Consider the following 22798-nt stretch of genomic DNA (forward strand, 5'->3'; position numbering starts at 1 on the left):
CAGTCATCGTGCGTATTTGCAATTAGAGATTAAACTGCCCGATACTTACCTCTAGGTGACCCTCTAACAAGTTTCCTAGGACTATTTACATTCTATCTCATAATAGTAATTTACAGGTGCAGGTGTTTGAATGATAATTTTGATGATTGCTTGAAAAGGATAAATGTTTAATGATTGTTTCACAACCATAGAGTCTGTGGCTGGTTATCCTCTAGGAACTGTAATGTCTCTTAATGATTCAGAGGAGCTTTTATTGACTTCTGGGGCTTTGAATAAAGTTTGTGTTGTCTTCACCTGTGACCTTGCCACAATTACTGGAGAAAATATTAGAAATGCTTTCAAGACATGAATGGTACAAAACTTTCTCCAAAGTTGCATGTCCAGTGGGACAGTTATTTCTGTGGAGACAGCTGGGTACCCACCTAAGAAAGGTGTGGTGGATGAATTGGTGCTCAACCTCATTTTGTGTACTCTTGGTATATTGGCAGCCCAGAAAAACACACAGCCTCATGGTCTATCTGGTAGTCTAAGATGTGTGGGATAAGATGTGTCTACCTATTTAGATGAGGAAAAGTTTGGGTTTGGGGTTGGGTTTGTTTTGAGGATAGTTAGGACAATTAATTGAAACAATTTTTAAGCTTTTCAGGGAACAGTCCCATGCACTGGGATGTTACCTGAGTGGGAGAATACCTTCAAGCATGCGGTCCTGCTGGAAAATGTTGGTGGACAGTCTCTAACGATCCTTTTCTTCTTAGACACAATGCTGACTTAGCTTTTCCTTTGCATGTTACTGTGCTACAGGTGTAATGTATTTTTGCAAAGATAGTATTAACTTTCTGCATCCTTGTCTTCATTAAACTACATTTTCCTGCAGTGTTAGCTGGGGTTTTTTTCCATTATCGCTTTTTCCTAAGCTGTCATGTAGTTTTCCTTTACTAAAGCTGCCTCTTTACTGCATTTTAGACATGAGAAAAGTGACTATGGTAGGAAGGCTGAATCCTAATATACCAATTTACCTTATCAAAAATGTAGTTCCAGTATTTTGGAAGCAAAATAAATGCAAGATAATGTTATATTTTAAAATTACAATAATTTTGTCCTTTTCTCTGGCCCCAGCATATTCTTCTAGGAATCCACCTGGGCCAACCACTACAGATGCAGAGGCATCTTTCGTAATCTACACTTTTCTAGATAAGAAAATGTTGTTGTGTGAATGTAACTAAAATTTTATTGCCTGCAGTGACAGGTTTCTTTATCTCAAACTCTTTGATGAGTACTAATCTACTTCCCTTCACTTTTTCCGGAGTGTTAAAAACTTTGCTCTCATTGCTCCCCCCAGGCATGGCTTAGCAGCTATCCAAAAGCCACGGGTTTACTGTATAGAATCTGCTCCAGGTAGGTCTGAAATACAGACACTACAGCTAGGTAGATGCAGGCTCTCAGAAGATTGTATGTACTCTGTGGGTGCCAAAATGGGATTCTGCAGACTTCATGAAATGCAGCTTCAACTGCTTAAGTGGTTTGGCATTTAAGTGGGCTGACCTGAGCATTATTCAAGCAGTAGTGATTGCTAAGGAATTTAGCATGGTCCCCTGGAGGGAGATTCTTTGGTCACTCAACAGTGATTTGCCCAACTGATTGGTGAGGACTGAGGAGCACCTCTCAAAATGTATCCAGCTGCCTTTGGCCAGGATGCTAGCCACTGGAAATGGGAGTGGGAATTCTGTTCTAGAGGAATTGGGGCAATCTCAATGGTGTGTTTGATTTTTCCTGAAGCCAAAATACAATTCTATTTAAATATTTTGCTTATCCATGGTATCAAAAAAGCTCTGTGCTGTTCATGACCAACCACACACCAAAGGGTAATTGATCACATGTGGCATTGCCTGATTAGACCTGCAGTAAAATGACTGAGTGTTGCAACATTTGGACTGACATACTGCCATGTACTGCCTTTGAACCAAGAGGAGAATGAAAGTGCAAACCGTTGGTGCTTTGAACATTGAACCATTCCATGTCTGTGCTCATCAAAAATGCAGAGTGTCAATGGATGTTGTTAATGCCTGAAAGCTGCTGATTTGTCTGAAGGAGAGGATCTACGTGCTCCCATTTCCTCTAAAGCATTCTAATGATGAAGAGCAATATACAGAGACACGGATTTATGCAAATGTTGCTTCAAAGAAGGCTTGTGTGCTAACCTTATGAAGCAGGCTATCCTCTTGCAGTCACACGTGCTGTATGAATAAATAATTGATCCTGCTGCAGAGCTCAGTGAGGTTTACAGAACCCAGGCCCATCGGAAAATAGGTTTGTCCAAGGTGCCTTGTTCATGCCTGGGATTCAGCCCGCTATCCTCAGCAAGAGGTGATTCTGCACTAATGTAGACTCCAGGAACTGGCAAAGAAAACTTCAATTTACATCCACTGGGCAGATCCTGCTTCCTGGCTGGAACTGATTCAAATTGGTGTGAATTGCAAGCTTTTCTTGCCCATATTTTGGGTTTCTGTTAGAGCAGATGACTCTGCTTGCTGGTGCTTGAACAAGGGCTAATTCCACATACAGACAAGGCCTGAGGTGATGTACCAGATCTCCAGGATATAAGGTGTTGAACACTTTTTTGTGAAGCATTTTTACTGCCTGATTGATTGATTGAGCTGCATTGGCGGTGGCTTTGGAGGGAGCCTCTGATCCCACATTCCTTGGCAGAAGAAAAGACGCTGCAATACAGGCTGGCAGCAAAGGGTCGGGAGGGTGGGGAGGGCCAGGATCTCTTTATTTTTTAAATGGGGAAAAATTAAGGGGAAAAAAGTCCTCTTTTATTCTTTTAATACAGTTCCCAGCAGGAAGATCAGGATAGGAGGCTCCCGCTTGCTCCAGATTAAAGGAACCCGCAGTTTCCGGGTGAAGAAGGGGGGTTCCCTTTCCAGCATTCGCCGGGCCGGCAGCCTAAAGAGCACCAAGTTATCACGGCAGGACTCAGAGTCTGAGAATGAGGAGCTGCAGCTGTCCCACAGCAGGGACACTGTCACTGATATAGGTAACTTAGATGAGTGGGTGGAAAGGGAGGGGACAGTAGGCAGGACCTAAACTCTTGATGTGATTGCAGCTGAGCTAGAAATGACAAGAAACCCCCACCCCTGCAGACTAGGAAAAATCTAGAGCTCTCTTCAGGGACTGCCTGGACTAGGGCCTGGGAGGAACACAATGCAAATCCTGAGTAGAGTGTCAGCTCCTTGCACAGACTATCAGTTGAGCACTGTGTTAGAGCATGAGCTCTAGGAGTGCTTGTGCCTGCCAGCTAAACACTTGCTGTCTTTAGGAGAACACATGCATATGTGTGCATGCACATACACACCTGCCTAAACCATAGGATATAATGAATACATGAGGTTGTATGTTTATGTAATATTTTATTGTCCAGAGCAACAGATTGGCTATATGTGTGTATGTATATATGTGCATATATGGATATATGGATACATATATCTCTCTATATATCTGTCTATGTATCTATCTATCTATAGACAGATACAGATATATGTAGATTTATGTATTATGGACATGCACTTCACATTCCATGTTGGATATGATGTCATAAGCCTAATGGGTGACATGTAAAATATACATTCCTGTATGTAGAACATAACATTCACATGCTGCATACTATATTTCTACATACTGGCATATACATCTATTTTTAGAGTTTACAGCTGCCTTCCTTGGTTTTTAAAAGATGGCTGTCCATACATTTATCTTAGAGAAACTAAATGTGCATCCGGCTATGAGAAATCTCCATCCCAGTTGAACAAAAGGGCCTCCCTCTGCTATCCGTGTTAACCAAAAACTGTGGATATATTTGAAGCTGAAATAACCTCTAAAGCTTAACAGTCATTTTTGTGTGCCCAGAAGATGCTTCACTAGGTGAATATGGGGAGCGGGATTGCCAATTCTGTAGACTTTGACAAGTCACAGTTCACTGAAAGAGGAGAGAAAGGGTAAACCAGAATTCATCTCCGGCCAGCTCTTAATATCATTAGTATTAGTTTTATAGGAGGCCCATAGGGTGTGAAGTGCCTAGGAGAAACACAGGGTTCAATGAAGTTCTCAGAGAAATCTCTCCCTTGGCTGTGTTCTAAAGCATTCCAGTGTGCTAGAATCAGGATTTTTTTCCCCTTTTATCCCCATGACATTAGTAGTTTCCATGGGCAATTAGCAGGGGCTTTGCCCATTGTCATTTCCAGTTGGATGCCAGTTCTGGCTGGATTTTTGTTGACATTTTTAACCACAGAGCCCAGTCAATGCAGATCACTAAACCAACCATTTGCAGCATCTGAATGGTGCAAAGAATTTGTTTGTGATGATTTTTGATAATCTTTTTCCCTTCCATTAAAGAAAAAAAACAGGGAGGGAACAATGTTTGCTACTGACAACATGGCCTGTGGGCCAAGTCCAAATAGTTCTTGTAAGTATCAAGCCAGCACAATACAAGGACTGGGGAGGGGTGTGCAAACACAGTCTTTCCAGTGTGACATATTCTATGTACTCTCATCTGTTCCCACAAGGCTGGCCTGGCTTACAAGTGTTGTCCCTAGTCTTAAAGCACACAGGAAGCAATAAAAACAACCACCTTTTGGGTATTTTTCTTTTGAAGAAGGGAGCCCTTGGAGTGCGAGTGAGCCCAGCATTGAACCCGAGGTGCTGAGCAACACAGGCGTTGAAGAGAACTATCATCGGAACATGTCGTGGCTGCATGTAAGTACAAGTTGCCAGCAGTGCTCTCAAGGATGGCATTTTAAATAGCAAACCTTTGTCTGGCAATAGCCAGATCACAGTCTGTGCTTTTTCCGTGTAGCATCAAGGATCTCTCAAGTGTAAGTAAGCTGCGACCTTTGGAAATCATGTGTTTGCCATTTCTAAAATGGACATAAAACAAGAAAGTTTTTTACAGCCCCTTCTGTCTATTTCATCTTTTTTTTTCCCTCCCCAGGTGTGTAGGGACAGCCATACTACCTCAGCTGAAAAATTCATAGTTTCAGTACCGTATCTCCAGAATGGCGAGTAGTGTGTAGTTCAGGGAGAGCAACAGAATTGGTTACAGTGTGAGCTGGGCCCCCGGCTTCTGGGAAGTGGTGTTTTAGAAGCCACTTGTGTAACAGGGCCTTGTATCGTTCTGACTCTATCCAATAGATGGGGAGCACAACAGTACAGATGTGGTTCGGTCACACAGGGTCTAAGCCATCCATTTGGGCAATCTCTCTGCTTGTGATTTAGACTTGCCAGAAGTCAGTTGGGCAACTCTACACTGTTCAATCCACCGGTATCCATGGACTGCACAATGCTATGTGCGGTGCCTTGTGACATGTGGTGATGGTACAGCATGGTCCGTGTGTTGTGCATGTACCTTGGATGGACTCGCTGTGCACAGATTGATGGTGTCCTGCACATGGGTGTGAGGACAGATGCCCTTTGACTTTTGACTTGTCTTTGAGAAGGGCAGCTGTCAATACTGACTTCATATCTCCCTTTTTTCCTCAGGTATTTTACACAGTCTGCTCTCAGTTGCCCCATTCCTATGGGGTGTGGACAAGAACAGGCTTAATCTAATACCTTGGTGTCAGAAACAGTTCTTGATAGTTCTCTGTTTTGGATGTGGCTGGCAGGGCAGGGAACTTCAATGCCATGTCTTCCAATTTAGTACCTCAATCCCTGGACTACTCTGCTTCTTTGCCAGTACTCTAATGCTCTTGGTAATGATTACACCTCATTTGGAAATTCCAGTGTACTAAACTGAGTGTGTTAGGCATATGTGTGTGTATTAGATGCTTCATCACTACAGGATAAGGGAATCTCCCTGGTTAGCAGCTTAGGGTAAATCATGGTACCCTTCTTCAGTGTGGGAAGATGCATGAACTCACGAATTCTGAAGGAAACGTAAAATGTTTGTTTCACTTCACATGTGATTAGCCTGCATAGGAGAAAGGAAAATTTGAAAAATCACCTGGTCCAGTTAATGAAACACCAAGTACCAATATTGCATGACAATATTATTTTTTTTCATTTGTTGGAAGGAAGGTGTGGGTGGATGGTCACTAAAACTACAGGCAAAACAAAAGCCTGCTTTACTTAGATGTCACAAGCAAACCACTCAAAAGGATCACTGGTTCCAATTGTTGCTATGAAGGCACTGGCATTTCATTTACCTGTCTTTTATGGCAGTGTGGAGCATGGTGTCCTCACTCTGTATCAGTGCACCATAACAGCAAATTGTAAGTGTGGACCAGAGGCTGAGTAGAAGCTCAACAGTGCTGTTATACCATTTGCACATTGATACAAATGTTGAGTTACTCTTTATTGACCCCAAAATGATAGGAGGCAAGAACAAGGAGGCAAACACAGGAATCCCACAAACTTGACACAGATTTGTTTTAAATTAAGCTCCTGACTTTTTTTTAAAGCTTAAATATTTTGAGGTTGAGAATGATGTGGCAGCCCTGAGAGAGAGCCGGCAGACTGTACCTGCACAGACGTGGACACAGTGGATGGAAAACTGGGATAGCTTCTTTCTGGTAGTTCTGGGTACTTCTGCACTAGGTTGTGGGGTGAAGAGAAAGATTTATAAAGGCCCCTTAAGACGTACAGTGTAGGTCTTTAGCTTGGGGATGCCTGTGTGTTTTCCTCAGAGTGCTAATAAGAGGCTAGGTTTGTGTGTAACATGAAGATCAATGTACAAAGACTTGCTGGGCTGAGCTTTCTCCTCTGGCAAGAAGCTGTCTGAGTTCCATCAGAGAGTGGTCACTCAAGTGTAGACTTGCCCAAGGCTGTCTTTAATTAAGTAAAAGATAATAGCAGTGGCTAACAGCAGTGTTGCTGCAGCAAAACAGGGCTCAGAATAGCTAAATTCAAAAATATTTACCTGATTTTTAGATGAATTTTACTACTCCTTGCTGCCATATGGCAACACTAGTAGAAAGAGCAACTGAGCCAGATACCATAGAGCTGGGCTGGATTCGTCTACCCAAAAACAGTGAGGGAAGCATATGGAGAGCAACTGACACAGCTTATTCCTACTTGAGAGCATACCGAGACACTTCCCTTTGCATTCCTTGAAGGAAACTAACAGCCAAACCTGGTGGATTTACAGCTATAATGCAAATTGACTACTTGGCAGTTTCCAGTCCAAGCTGTCATCTTAAAGTGGTGATACAACACCTTTTCTGCAAACTGAAAGGATGCTGTTTTCCTCAGCCTTAACCCTGCCACCAGCCAAATGTACACATCTGTAGCAACTCTGTCTCTTTCCTTTGTTAGCACTAGTGTTTCTTTAGCCATGCCTAACTAGTTTACAAACTCCTTGCAAGCATGAAGCTCTGCACAGCACACATACCTTTTTAAAGCTGTATTGAGCTTCACACCTCCCCAGCTAGGCTGAGGAAAAGTTAGCTTGACTGTCCCAATCACTGGCTGTGTAACTCCTTTTTCTATAGGTAACTCTTCCCTTTTTAAATTTACAGGTTATGATCCTACTATGCAATCAGCAAAGTTTCATATGTACTCACATTGACTACTGTCACCCACACTGCTACCTCCATCACAGCCGGTCCTGTGCTCGCCTTGTCCGGGCCATCAAACTCCTGTATGGAGACACAGCGGACTCCCTGCGAGAAAACAGCACATTGAACAATGTGGCAAGAGGCAAAAAACAAAAGGAAGTGAGTAAATGGGAAAAGCAGAATATTTTGTGATTTGTCCAAAAAGGTCATAACTGCCTTTGAAAATTGCATATTGTGCTCATACAATTCTTTCATGACAAAATGAATACAGCTTTTCCTAGGCTTAGCTTTTCTGTAAAAAAACCCCAGCATTTAAGTCATTCAGCATTATGTAAGGAATGTAATCGGTATTGATTGGGATGAATGTTAATTGCTAAAAAGGTCATTTAAAAGCTTATAACCTGACTTCAATTTTAGTGTTCTTTTATAGCCTCTTATCACCCTGTGGAGTCCATCTCTCTTTTTTAATGTTTTTTTTCCTTGTCTGTTAGTAAGAATCACTCTTGAAATTTTTGTAAAATCTTGTGTAATTTCTTTTTTTTAGGTCTGAGCTCTCAGCTGCTCCAAGAATTGCATACATTACAATTGTATATTGTATACATTAGTCTTTAATGTTAGTCTTCTTGGTGATGCGCTTTTAATGACCAGTTCAGCAGGATATTCGGACAACTTTGTGTCTTTTTAGCTACAGAAGTGTGCCTTTAGTGAAAATACGTTTCTGCTTTTAGAAGATCTCCCACCCAGGCACCAACTGAATCATGTCAACAGTTAAACCAGAGCAGGCAGACTATAGTTATCCTGAATAATTGTGATGGCAGAGCCATTCAACTACTTTGCAGTAAGATTGAAAACAAAAGCGTTCATGAACTCTCATGAAGGTTTCAGTTGGGTAAAGAGGCTGTTATCCCTGGCCGTGGCATATGAAGGAGTAGGAGACAAATTCATGTTGTATGTGATGTTTCTTCATCAGCCAGGAGATTCTTTGTTTCCTGTCAAGTTAGAAAATTGAAGGGTATTTTTATGGAAGAAAGTACAGAGCAATAGAAGCTATTTTTTCTGCTTTCCTGAAAACTGTACCCCCCATGTATTTCCTCTGGCACAGAAAAGGATGAGTTATTGAGAAAGAGAGGCAGTCATTTCCTCTGCAGAAGGCAGGCAAGAGATGAGCAGCTGGCACTATTCATGAAAGATAGCAAAAGAACTGTGCATTTCTGTGTGTTGCTTCATCTCCAACTTTGAATTGCAAGACAGAGCTACATATTTCATCATACATCAGATCATCAAAGCATTTAAGAAACAGCAGGAAAAAAAAGTTGGGGAGGCAGTAAAGTTTCCTACAAACATATGCAGGATGTTTGCACAGACCACACATTCAGAGAGCAACTGAAAATTTTTGCTTTTTTCATCATCTTCCCTACAAAAAAGACACTGAGGGCTGGAGCATGTCCAGAGAAGGGAATGGAGCTGGGGAAGCAGCTGGAGTACCAGGAGCAGCTGAGGAACTGGGGGGGTTCAGCCTGGAGAAAAGGAGGCTCAGGGGTGACCTTCTAGCTCTGCACAGCTGCCTGGCAAGAGGTTGCAGCCAGGTGGGGGTAGAGTTCTACTCCCAGGGAACAAGGCACAGGATTAAGAGGAAATGCCCTCAAGTTGCACCAGAGGAGATTTAGATTGAATATTAGGAAAAGTTTCTTCTCAGAAAGGTTTCTCCAGCCCTGGCACAAGCTGCCCAGGGTGGCAGTAGAGTCACCATCCCTGGAAGATTTTAAAAGGTGTGTGGATGTGGCACTTGGGGACGTGATTTAGTGGTGGACTTGGCAGCATTAGACTACTGGTTGGACTCAATGATCTTAGAGGTCTTTTCCAACCTCAATGATTCTATGATTCTGTGAGAGGAATCATTGTGTACACTAAACACTTCCATTGGTAATTTTTTAGAGGGAAGCTGTAGACCTGCTTGACTAAATACATGGGTGTGCCACCGGTGAAGGTTACACAGAGAACAATCACCTTCTTCATTTTGTTTACTGGCTTGTGCCTTAAGGTTTTATTAGGAAAACTATTGTTAAGAAGAGAAGAAAGTTGGATGAGATGTGTTGTCTCACTAATAGTAAGCCTGTTGTCAGCAAAGAAGAAGGCTTTGTGCTACAGCTCTGGTCCTAGATGGTTTCTAGCGTATGGAAATTCCTCTTGTATGTAATCTCCGTTTCTGCATTTTGAAGAATATAAATGTGAACCCCACTTTCTTTTTATTTCCTTCCAGTGCTCAGACAAGTCATGCTTGAGAACTCCGTCTCTTAAAAAGAGAGTGATTGATACCAACTTGGAAGGGAAGAAGGATTCTGGAATGCTAAAATACATCAGGCACCAGGTACTGATTAAGCCATATGCTAGTTAAGGGGGCAGATATATAAGTGTCAGGTTAGACTGCAACAAGAAGGAAAATGTATATGGATATCTAAGCCCATGTGAATAACTGTTCCTGAGCATCAATCAGTTCAGCTCTGCATTTTCCCCATCTGAGTAATGCTAAATTTAAGCCCCTTAAGGAACCATGGTCAAAGAATCCTTTAAACATTTCGCTCCATTAAATCACAGTCTGCATCTCTGGCTTTCCAAAGTAGTATATGCATCAAAGCTGAGGATACAAAAAAACCCCCAAAACCAAAAAACAAAAAAACAAACAAAAAACCCCCTAAACAAAACAAAAAACCCAAAACAAACAAAAAACAAACAAAAAAAAACCACAAAAAAACCTCCAAGGAAAAAAAAATCTAAAAAAAATTTCACAGTTATTCTAAACTGCAGCCTGTCTGTTTACAGCATTAGTTTTCTTTGGTCTTACTTGTTCAAGGCTCCTGAAGAAGCAAGAGACTCTTCACAGGCCTGTTCTTAGTGAGATTTTCATGGATATGTATCGCTGTTTGTGCACCACTTTGGGAGAGTTTGGCTTTCCTTTTGTCCACTTTTTTTGGTGTTCTGGTGATGTGAGGGACAAGCAAAAGACTCCAGGAGCTAGCTTGCAAACACTGCCTTTTCAGTGTAAACTGAAAGCCACATCCCTCTGTGAAGCATTATCTGAAGTGGATGAACCTAGAGGTTCTTGGCAGGTAATTTGCAGACCAAAACCAGGATAAAATTATTGAGTGTGTTCTTTGCTGTAGATAGTTTGCAGAGCTCAGCCCTAAGACATGGCTTGGTTTGTTGCAGGTAATGAGCCTCTCTCCTGCCCCTTTGTCACTGCTAATCAAGGCAGCTCCTATCCTCACAGAGGAAATGTATGGGGACATCCAGCCAGCAGCGTGGGAGCTCCTGCTCAGTGTGGATGAGCACATGGCTGGAGCAGCAGGTAAGAGGACCAAATCACGGGACTTTGCAGTTTTGTAGTGGAGGAGTCTGAATGCCACCAAGGGTTTCTTGGGGGCTGTTTGGTTTTCATAGACCTTTGTGTGATTTTGTGCTTTGTGCAAAAGAGGTGGTCAGAAGGATCCAGAGGGCACTCTCTCTAAGGCCCTTGATGTGGTGGATGATTGGAGAACATCAAAATTAGTATTTGTGTTCAGTTGGTTTCTAGGCAGAGAAAACATAGTGACTCAGTCTGTAAAGCGGCTACTAAAGCATTCTGCATGTTGCCTCATGGAAATTGTTAGTACCAGTTGAGAGCCAATGCAAAAACAGAGACAGGGAATGAGAGTGGAACTGTCATAGCTCCTCTGTTATGCTAAAAGAAAAATTCTCATGTTGCATGGAGGCAGCAGCATTGCTCATTGTTGGGGTTTGACCCTGACTAAACGCCAGGCACTTCTGTTCTCCCCTGCTGCAGACGTGCAGGAGAGGGGAAAGAAAAAAGCTTTTTTTTTACACAAAAAACTTTGTGTAAAAACACACACCGATCTCATGAGTTAAGTGAGATAGGACACTGGTAGGAGGATGCACAAAAGAAAGGGCAGACAGGCTCCAAACTTAAAGTTGCCAAGTGATTTAATTACCTAACTGAGTTGGAGGATAAGTGAGAGGTAACAATAAACATTTCCTACACTATTTTGTTCACTCACTCCCCTCCCTCTTACGAATCCATTTTCTATTCACCCCCTTTCCTCTTTTTAACCAACAGCTCGGGTAGGGGGGCAGGGTGTGGGGTATTTTCTTAGTCCATAGAGCAGATCCATAAATCTATTCATCACCACAATTCTTCTACTACAAATACTCTTTATCTCTACTTACCTCTCTCTCTCTCCAGACAGTTTCTCTGCTCTCACCCCTTCCCTCTTAAGAAGCAGTCTCTCTGCTCAACCCCCCTTCTCTCTTTCCAAACCAACAACACGGGCAGGGGGCAGGGTAAGGGGTTTGTTCTTTGGTCAGTCCATCAGGGAGAGGGGTCCTCTACTTAGCCATGGGGTCCCTCCCACGAGAGACAGTCCTCTGGGAACTTCTTTGGCGTGGGTCCAATCTCACGAGCAACATCCTGCCCAAATTCTGCTGCAACATGAGTTCTTTTGTCCATAAGGTGCTGTGCAGACTCTCCCAAGCTGAGGCCAGGCTGCTTCCATCCCAGGAGCAAGGCCTTTCTCTCCTTTGCAAGGTCTTTGCAGTTTTAACTCTTCGATGAGACTCCCATTGGTTCAGTCTTTTCCAGGCATCCACCTGCTCCTCTGGAGTGGACTGTGGGTGAATTTCTGCACTCCTGTAGACTCCATGGGCTACAGGGGGATCTCCTGCCCCCCTCATGGCCTTCATCATGGCTAGTGGAGGGTTTTCAGCTCTGGTGCCTGGAGCACCTCCTGCCCCACCTTCTTCACTGACCTTGGTGTCTCCATGTTGTTCTCCCTTCACATATTTTACCTCCACCTCCTCCTCCTCTTCTAACTACAAAGAAGTGCGTGCCTGTCGCTGTTGAGCCTCTACCAGAGAAAAGACCCGGGTTCTCAGTGTGGCAAGAAAAGAGAGCTTTATTATTTTGATTCCAACCTATATAGACTTTTCAGAGGTCACCCAGATTGGTCAGTCAGAAACCTCCCCCTAGGCCTGACTGGCCAGGCCTGAACTGTCCAAATCTCGAGACACTGTTTTAATAACATCCAAACTTTATCTTTGTTTATAAAACACAGGAGAAAGTTCTCATGGGAAAGACCTGTGCTAGCCACACGTGCCTACCTTGTTTTGAATTTTTCTTAAATATGTTTTCACAGAGGCGTAACTAGCACCTCTAATTGGCCCACACTTGGCCAGCAGCTTGTCCATGACCTTCAGAGCTATCAGAGATTGGCTCTGCTGGACTTGATGTAAAAACTTCCAGAACTTTCACTCAGGACACACAGGAGCCATCTTTGTGCCACTCCCCACCCCTCAGACACTTCCCCAAGCCCACCACAACAGCTTCTGTGGGGTTTAAATTTTTCTTAGATGTTAAAGATACCTGATGTTTTGGGCCCATCAAAACCACCACACTCATTAAGTACTGCTATGGTATGGTACTTACCTAAGTTTTCCATTTCCACTTGGTTTTAAAGATGTACAGGTGACTGCTGATGACACTTAGTTGAGAGGCATCTTTAACACAGAAGATGATTAGGACATCATATACCTGTGAAAGTATTACTTTGAAATTCTGAATGTAGGATGAAATGTATTACTATAAAATATAAAATTATGTTTTTGCAAACTAGTAATAAGAATTTTTTTGCTGTGAGCTTGGATCTTCTCCCATGGAAATTATCTAGGTTCAGAGTATATCCCTTGGCCAAAAGATGACTGACCTAATGATCAGCTGTGGAACAACAAACACAATCAGGATGTGTCAGAAGAGGTATTTCATTAGTGATTCAAAGTATGAATGCTATTGTAAAGCACAGTGTACAATTACCTACGACACAGCACTTTCAACGCACAATTTTGGTAACTGAAGTAAGACATTTATGTGTAACAGATAATGTTAGGAGAGCAGGAAAAATGAAGCGCCTATATGATAAGGATATTTTTTTAATGGATTCAGATGAAGTCTGAGAGGGGATATTGTTGCTCTTCATAATGACAGAAGACAGACAAGGAGCAAAAATTATTTAATTATTATTAAAATAAATACTACTTCTTAAATATTTTAAAATAATTTGTTACAGTAGAATGAAGATGAGTATTAACTTTCTATGGCTTTTCTCATGTGGAAAATAGATTTCTAACCACCAGAAAAGAAAGTAAAAGCCCTTTGGTTTAAGAGTTTATGAAAGGGATTAGAATATGTGACTCAGGAGGTTCTCTCTAGTCTTACTGTCTTGTCCAAACACTCCTAGTCAGTGTGTGCTAATCTGAGATGAACAGAAATCATGAGCCACAGCTTTAGAAACTGTGAACATCCCTCACACACAATACACAGTTTACTTGGATAATGCATAAATTAATCAAATTTGTTTGTAAGCCAATCTCTGACAACTTCCAAATTCAACCTTTCTCCTCTCGCAGCATGCAAGGAAATGGCTTAAAGATTTCCTCCTTCAGCGGATTTGCATACCAAAAGGGACAGTCCCAGGTATTTTTTCACCGAAGATTAAGTTACAGGCATTTTTATCAAAAGCTGCTAACAGTACAAGAGTTTTGAAGTGCTCCTCAAACATCACTCCCTTTTCCATCACATGTCCATTACACCAGTCCTTTATTTTCCACAGCTGGCAATCAATTCTGCCCTGAAATCCACTGTTTTATCCCTGCCTCCACTTTCTCATTTTCTTCAGGTTTCTCTCACTTCCATCTGCTTCACCAGTGCACAGACCACTTCTTCAGCTCACAGGTCTTTTCTGTACTCTCCCTTTGCCTTTCCCAGGTTAAATGTGTAGACAGGAAGAGTAAGGAGCAAAATAAAGAAGATAAATAATCTGCCTGATGCAGTACTCCTTTTCCCCCTTCAAGTCCCTTTCTGAGGAAATAATTTTGGATGCTTTTTAAACTCTATGACCTTAAAGGTCCTTTTCAACCTCAATGATTCTATGATTTGAATAAAAAATTTGCATGGCTCACAGGAAATGGGACAAAGCTTTGCTGCTCTTCCTGAGGAGTGCCAGCTGGCAGCTCTCCACAGCAGCCTCTGAAATGCATCTTCCCTTTCCTGAAGAGAGGATTAAAATCCATTTGAGGGTCTGTAGTAGCTTTTTTTTAGTAGCAAGTGAATACAGCCCAAGCATTAATTACATTCATCAAAGTCAAACCCTGAAAACCCCCAGTGTTGCTATACAGAAGCTGGATAAAAAGAATGCCTTGTTAATCTACTACAGCACCATCTGCTGACCTCTCCCAAGGCTCTTTCTTCTCTTGCTTGCTTCAGCATCAACTCACACTTTTACGTAAGTCCTTCTAAGACTTGGTATAGTTTGAAAAGATTAGAGAGCAGAAAGTTGTCTGAGCTGGTGAAACTGCAAGGTCCCTGCAGATTTTGAGCAGCACCAGGAGCCCAGGCAATCAGAGAGCAGCCTTGTTTTCCTGCAGTGGTCAGACTGCCTCCCATGAGGCCCGGCACCTGCTGAATAAGCATTGAAGAAAACGCAATGGCAAATGTCTTCTTGCTTCTCTGGAGGCACAGCCACCAAATCTAGAGAAATTATCTCCAGTGCTCTGTGGTGAGCTACTGGTCAGAGGAGCCATGGATTCTCTGACACCCACTGAACTCCCATAGCAGTTCCCTCTCCTTTTGTCTCCTGCAGTGCCCCTCAGACACCATCTGCATTGATGGAGATGACTGTGTTAGGCAGATGATCAGATCTGACTGATCTGCATCAGTCTATATTTTGATTAATGTCTGTTTACATTCAAATATGATCCATTGAAACAATTAGGGGCCAGCTCAGCTATAATTGTGCTGTTTTGCATGGTCCTTTGTCTTGCACTGTTTTCTCTTGGAGGCAGATTGTGTTCATTGCATGGAGCCCACTTAATTAAGAACTGGCTTTACCCATGAAAATAGCCAGGTGACTTCTACTGGGGCACTGTTTCCTGTTCCAAGGGAAAGGCAGAGCTTCTGTTAAATCAGCCTTAATTGATCAACACAGAAATCACTTGGAAGTAGAATCTTTGAAAGCCAAATTCCGTTAGAGCCTTTACTTCAAGAGATTCTTCTTACTTTAAAGCAGCCATGACTGAGATTGAGAAGATCAAAGGTGTACTTTATTTTAAAAAGCTGGTTTTCCAGAAGAATTTACAAGCTTCACACATAATGCTGTGTGGCTCCAAAAGGAGTCACGTGTGCTTGGTTTCATGAAGCAATACAGTTTTCTCTAGGCTAGGTAGAGTGGTGTTCCTATTTCTGGAGCCCAGATTGGGTTGCTTTCGGTGGGAGTTTGTACAGCTGTGGTTCTTCTTTGCCAAATAAACACGTTATTGAGAAAACCAGATGATCAGGTGTTCTCTCCCTCCAGCTGCCATGTTCCTGCTGTGTGCTGTGAAAGTGCCAGAGGCTGTTTCTGACATGCTGATGTCCGAATTTCATCACCCAGAGACAGTGCAAAGACTGAATGCCATTCTCAAATTTCACACACTCTGGAGGTTCAGATATCAAGTGTGGCCAAGGATGGAAGAGGGAGCACAGCAGATTTTTAAGGTAGATAAGAAACATGAAAGCATGATGGTGACATTTACAGCTTGCCTTGTGGGATAGATGTGTAATGACAGACTGCCATGAAATTGCCTGAAACTCTATTTAGAGAAAAAAATGATTGTGTAAGTCTCACTAGTCAGGGAAGTGACATGAAGAAGTCTTGTATAAAATGGGGAGAATAAAATGGGGATCCAGGTCAGGAGAAATATCAGAGAAGATGTGTGTCATACATGGTGTTACAGTGCAGTGAGATATGGAGGTGGGAAAAACTTGCAGAGTTGATTTATGTCTTGGGTACTTGTATTCATGTTTAGTTAACAGTACTGACAATAATAGTTTGTTGTAACAAAATGTCTTTCATGGTTTTGCTTAGATTCCTCCTCCAAGTATAAACTTCACTCTGCCTTCTCCTGTGCTGGGGATGCCATCTGTGCCAATGTTTGATCCTCCCTGGGTCCCTCAGTGCAGTGGGAGTGTACAGGATCCTATAAATGAAGATCAATCGGTAAGCAGACATCCTGAGAGTAAGCACTGTTTTTTTTCTGTAGAGGTGTGGGGAAAGTTAAGCCAAAACATATGGATTAAACTCAGATTGTTTTTCCCAGCTGGGAAAAAAATCTAATATAGTGTGTGTAGGATACACAGAATTTTCTAGATGGGCATAAGGCTTTTCTGTTTGTTCACTGAGGTACTGTGCTGCACCTCATATCCTTGTGAGAGACACTGGCTCAGATCTTAGGAACACACAGCTGCTCTCTCTCCAAGAGAAGATTAGTTTGGTAGAACTGCCTGACAGACCATTTTGTCTGCACTGGGTCATGTGGTGTCTACTGGGAGAAGTTTGCACCAAGGCTTATTGAAGGCTTATCTCCAGGCTTATCTCCAGGAGGAGACTCCTGGTGAATCTCTGTTTGGTGGGCACTAGTCTGGTTTATATTTAGAAACTGAGTTGGTGAATGTCACTAAGATGCGGTCTCTGTCAGAAAACCAGTGGGTGCATCTTAACAAACAGCTTCAGGCTGTGTTTCTTCTCTCTTCTTCCCAACAGAAGTCATTTTCTGCCCGAGCTGTGTCGCGTTCCCATCAGCGAGCAGAGCACATCCTGAAGAACCTGCAGCAGGAGGAAGAGAAGAAACGCCTGGGCCGGGAAGCCAGTCTCATCACTGCCATCCCCATCACTCAGGAGGCCTGCTACGAGCCATCCTGTACACCAAGCTCAGAGCAGGAAGAAGAAGGTGTGCTCTGGGACCACGAACTACATTCCAGGAACCTGAAAGCATTTCCCACCAACACAGAGCATTGCTTAGGACAGTGATGTCCAGGAAAATTGATTGTTAGTGTTAGGAATGTCGCGGCCATGTCCATTTGTAGAAGAGTCTGGGTCATTGAGAAAAAGTGTATTTGCAAATTAGTGCAAAAAAAAGGACAGAATCTCAGATGTATTGAGTTCTTAGTTTAGTGAAACTTGCCAGCACTTAACATCTAGGAGTTCCCAGTTTCATGTGGGATTTAACACACGAGAATATGCAACACTAGGAGTGAAATCTGTCTTTCCTAACTTGAAGTCTTTAATAATTAAGGGATGGGAGGAATCCCTCTTTGGCAGCATATGTCTTAAGAAAAATAGCTTAAGATATATTGAATTGCCCCTGGGGTTTTCTACCTTTATGGTGACTAGTGGGGGAGCCCAGATGACCAGATTAAGCTCAGCACCAAACCTTCAGACAGCCAAAGTTACATGATATTTGTCACAATAAACTTAGTCTTTCGGTGAGGATTTTTACTGGCCCAGACTGACAGAGCACAGACTTCATTAAAGGCATTCCAAGGTATGTGCCATTATCTGAATACAGGGTTGATCAGATCTAAGCATACACTGGAAAACCTGTGAGCAGAAATCCCAGTTCTTAAGAAAAACTAAACACCAGCAATCATGTTGGTTAAAAGGGAGTGGATGACAAGAAGCATAGAGCCAACTGTTACAATATAATGCCCCAAAAAACTGAACGCTCTTATGGACCAATGTTCTACTGGTTCCCAAAGCATGAACAAATTACCTGGCTGATTTTCATAGGTTTTAAATTGTGTCTTTTGAGTGTTACTTGACTTGAATTTTCAATGTTCTGATTTGGTTGTAAGTGCTATCCTTCAGAAAGTTCCCAAAAGTCTGTCAGCGGGGTCCGGATTGACATTTCCTATTCTCCTTGTCAGTAGAAGAAGTTACCAACTTGGCCTCCCGCCGTCTTTCTGTGAGTCCATCCTGCACCTCCAGTACATCTCACAGGAATTACTCTTTCCGCCGTGGCTCTGTGTGGTCAGTGCGCTCTGCAGTAAGTGCAGAAGGTGGGTTGACTTCACTTTGGAGTATTCCCTCCTAGGATTTCATTCACTGGAAGCCTGTCCTGTTGACACATAAAGCTATGGCATTTCCTCTTGCCAGATATATTCCCAGGCTTGAGCCACTTTATAATAAATTATTGCCCCGCATTATTTTATTCACCCCTGCTGTCACAATACTTCCCTTTGCCTCTCATGTTCTATTTGGAGAATAGTGCCACAGATAGCACTCTAGCAGAAAAATTGTAATGAAAATTGATTTTATCAAAAATAACTGGGTTGCCTATGAGAAAAGGAATGTAAATTGAAAAATTACATATTTACAATGAAAATTCTTGATTGAGAAATTAGCTGGAGGCTCAGTTTCTTCTTGGAGATAGCAGTAAACCTGTCATGCTTCCACAGTGATTAGTGTTCTGATCTTTGTTCTGTGTGTGGAGCCACTAACATAAACATTTATCTAGCCTATTGTCTGTTAAATGTTTATCTGTGCTGTTACCTGCCTGGATAATAGCACAGCTTATTCCCTAATTCCCCGTCTCCTCTTCTTACTGTTCCAGATGAAGAACACACTACTGAGCACACTCCAAACCATCATGTGCCCCAGCCACCGCAGGCTGTGTTTCCAGCATGCATTTGTGCAGCAGTGCTCCCCATTGTCCATTTGATGGAAGATGGAGAAGTCCGGGAGGATGGAGTAGCTGGTATTGACCTTGACTAAATTTCAAGGGATTCTTGCTCAAGGATGGCAGAGACTGTTTCAAAACTATTTGAATGTAGATTTACAATAGAAATGTGTCTCTGTAGGGTTTTTCCTTTCTTTTCTCCACAATTTGTGTTTGGCTTTGAGGGAGTTTTGCACTTTCAGGACCCCCCAAAAGCCCTCAGTTCAAAAGAAATATTGAGAAGCTGAAAAGGGTCTAGTGGGGGGATAGTGGGATGGTAGGAGGCCTAACACAGGTGTTCTGTCAGGAGTGATTGTAGAGGCTGGGCTTGTTTGTTTGGTGGGGTTCAAAGGAAACAAACAGAAAAACACTGACTTAGAGGTTACAACTTGGAAAGCTCATGTTAGAAATTGGGAAGGAAGTTCATAACCAGGAACATAATTTTTGTTGATTCTCCATGCACAAGGGTTATCGAGCCCTGGCTAGTCATAGCTATGGTTGACATATCTGGTATAGATGATTCAGTCCTGCTCCAAGCAGGGCTTGGACTAAAGACCTCCAGAGATCTATTCCTACTCACGTTTCTTTGTTCCTATGGTGAGCAGAAAGCCACCCATACGCAGCTTGAACATTTTGGTTATGGTCTTTGATGTCTTTGTAAATTCATAATACATTTTCTCGTATTTGTTTCCCAAAAATGTTAACACATGGTGGACAGTTGCGCTTCCTTCATCTCTCATTACTCATCATGTCAGCTAGTTGTGCATTTAACTTCCTGTTACATTTTGTATTCAGTTTTGGGTGGATGTAGTCAGCCCCCTAAACAATGTATGTGTCATTTTGTGATCAGGAGCGGAGTACTGAAAACAAAATAACATTGTTGTTAACTTTCAGAGGATTGCAATTAATTGCACTTCAGGGAGTTGATCATCAACACAATTCCCTGCTGACTATCTAATACTGCTCACCAATACCAGATAAAATCACTCAATGAATCACCCTGAAATTAAACTTATGTGCATTAATAAAAAAGGTACATGAATATATATATATTTCAGTTGCTGGATTTTGTCCATCTGGAGTTATGAATCCAGATATTTATTTATTTCTTATTCCTTAACTACAGTGATGAAGTGCTTCCTGTCATATCACCAGTAGTTAGGGAAGGTTCAAATATTAGACCTGTGATTATTGTTGCTGAGATCACTGCACTGGTAACCAGGAATCCTAGTGCATCAAATAGGCTCTTGCATGTTTCAGTACAAAACATGTCAGAGGAAGGAAGAAGATTAGGAATGTTTGTGTCTAAGTGTACCAGTTCAAGGCTTTTCCAAGGGAGATGGTTCTGACCTGGTTTCCTTTCTTTCTTACAGTAAGTGCTGTTGCTCAGCAGGTCCTGTGGAACTGCTTGATTGAAGACCCTTCTACAGTTCTGCGCCACTTCCTTGAGAAGCTCACAATCAGCAATCGACAGGTACACTCTGCCTCTCCCCAGCAGGTGTATGAACTGCTTAGAGAAGGGGAGCACAGCTGCCAGCAGAACCACTTTGTGGACATCACTGGAGAAGAACATTTGCTATTATAATGCAGCATGTCATCATCTGGCATCAGTCTCTGTCCACTGATGTAAATGGGACTCAGTTGATTTATCAGCACTAAGGATCTGACTTGCTCCAAGCCAAGCTTTGAGCAGCTGCTTAGTGGACATAGCATAGGCAGTATTGCCTTCACTCATGTCACTCTGTTCAGCTCCTCTGAAAGACGGGGGTGTCATTTTGTCTCCGTGGCTCATTAGACCTTGTCCTAGTGCATGGCTAAGCTTTATGGAAGAAAAGCATACTGGTTCTGACCAGATGGAAGCCAGGGAGACTCTATATCCCTTTCTCAGCTGCATATTTTGTGCATTATATCAATATGCACTTTCAAGCTACTACCTAGGAACTGACTCTAAAATTAATATTAAACCTGAGAAGTGTCAAGAAAGGCTGACCTTTGGTTCCTAGAGCAAGCGTCAGTGGACTCACTATTCCTGAGGCTTCTCAGCCATTGTCAGCAAAGCTTTTATTTACATTCCGAAAGTCACTTCTGTTTCACTGAATTGTTTGGGTTGGAAGGGACCTTAAAGATCATCTAGTTCCAACCCCCTACCACAGTCAGGGATACCTTCTACTACACCAGGTTGCTCAAACCCCCTTTGAATCTAGCCTTAAACATTTCCAGGGATGGGGCATACACAAATTCTCTGGGCAGAGAGCTTGGTTGTTCAGTACCTTTGAGAAAGAATCTGTAAACTGTCCAGCCTCAGAAGCCTCTGAGCCATTGCTGTCTGATGTTTTGCCATCTCTTTGCAGACTTACTATGACCACCAGTGCAGAACACAAACAGGTCTAATTCCTTGGAAGCTATCAGGTGTATAATTGGCATGGATTGTCCTGTGCATACCTGTACCCATAACACTCAAATCTGCCATGAGGTTAGAGAATATGGGCCATAGAAGACATTTGTGATACCAACTGTCTCTCTTCAGCTGACAATGAGATTCTGTCCCTTCCACAACCCCTTCCCACCACTAGAAATGTCTTAGTCTATATTTAAGGCAGGCAATCTCCAGAAGAAGGGAAGTTAGATTCTGCCCACAGTTCCCATCCCACAGCCACAGCTACTGAAACAGATTTCAGAGATCATCTGGGTAGTCATCACAGGGATAATCACAGGGACAGGAGTGCACAATCAGGATGTTACAGTCAGTACAAATTGCAACAGGAGGTACTGGCCTCTCTGAGATAAAACGAGAAAGACACTGGCCTGGGTGCTGTGCCCTGGGCCTTATTTTGCAATGTATGGGAGCAGTAACAAGTGTGTAGTTTTTCTTCATGCTCTGAGAGACAGAACTGAACAAGGGAGTATGGAAAAATGGGAAGAAACAAAGTGAGAAAGGAGAAAAGGAAGAAATCTGTTCTTCATTTTTTGATGGAAAGAAAAAACATTTACTTTTCTTCCAGGATGAGCTGATGTATATGCTAAGGAAGCTTTTGTTGAACATTGGAGACTTTCCTGCCCAGACATCTCATATCCTCTTTAACTACTTGGTGAGTAGCTTTTGGGTCCACTGTGCAGCCTGAATCACTCCTCTGCCTTCATGTGTGCAATAAATGCACTTATTTTTTCTTATGTAGCTCATACCTGCTCCTGGTTGTGGATGCAAGTCAACAGGCTTACACCAGCCTTTCTCCTTTGGGGGAGAGAAAAAGAAACCTTTCTCTTTTTTATTAAACCCCTAAGTGACCTGTCATGGATTTCTGAATTGAACCGCAGACAATGAGTTGTAGACAAATAGAAGGGTCCCAGCACCAGAAACCTTAATTATTTTACTTGATTTGGGTTCAGAAAGTGTTTTGATATTAGGCAGTCCTCTTGGAGCAAACCTAGGAGCTTCTTTCAAGATTGTGGACAAATGTTGTAGTTATGAGAAGACGCAGACAAGGTGCATGCTTCTCCAGGGAGCCTTCTGTTGTTTTTGTGTTGTCTACATTGTGGCTCTTCAGAGCAGAAAGAATAGGAAATCTCTTACTGCAGAGGTTCTCCCTTTTCTTCATCTACAGTGGTGTTTATGGCTATACTGCAACAGTAAGTTTTGTCCCCAGTCCTCATATTCTCTAGAAAAAGGAAGA

The 22798-nt window shown here is 42.4% G+C and overlaps 1 protein-coding gene across 17 annotated transcripts in view; it reads left to right on the forward strand.

Moving 5' to 3' along the window:
* Positions 1 to 22798, forward strand: part of UNC80 (unc-80 subunit of NALCN channel complex) — a 137564-nt gene that overhangs the window by 68174 nt on the left and 46592 nt on the right. For 11 of the 17 annotated variants that reach the window (XR_014853326.1, XM_085065681.1, XM_085065674.1 and 8 more), the window contains 12 exons: positions 2834 to 3037; positions 4652 to 4752; positions 7512 to 7709; positions 9811 to 9918; positions 10758 to 10896; positions 15947 to 16128; positions 16499 to 16630; positions 17174 to 17360; positions 18337 to 18468; positions 19023 to 19166; positions 20501 to 20601; positions 22130 to 22216. Coding sequence is in view for 16 of the 17 variants with exons in the window: in XM_085065681.1 (XP_084921807.1) it covers positions 2834 to 3037; positions 4652 to 4752; positions 7512 to 7709; positions 9811 to 9918; positions 10758 to 10896; positions 15947 to 16128; positions 16499 to 16630; positions 17174 to 17360; positions 18337 to 18468; positions 19023 to 19166; positions 20501 to 20601; positions 22130 to 22216 (1715 nt within the window). In the remaining variant the exon portion in view is untranslated. The remainder of the gene's footprint in view (positions 1 to 2833; positions 3038 to 4651; positions 4753 to 7511; positions 7710 to 9810; positions 9919 to 10757; positions 10897 to 15946; positions 16129 to 16498; positions 16631 to 17173; positions 17361 to 18336; positions 18469 to 19022; positions 19167 to 20500; positions 20602 to 22129; positions 22217 to 22798) is intronic. The other 6 variants (XM_085065683.1, XM_085065679.1, XM_085065680.1 and 3 more) reach the window with 3 other exon arrangements.

This window comes from Lichenostomus cassidix, chromosome 7 (assembly GCF_008360975.1).
Source record: "Lichenostomus cassidix isolate B80296 chromosome 7, HeHo_3.0, whole genome shotgun sequence".
NCBI lineage: Eukaryota > Metazoa > Chordata > Aves > Passeriformes > Meliphagidae > Lichenostomus > Lichenostomus cassidix.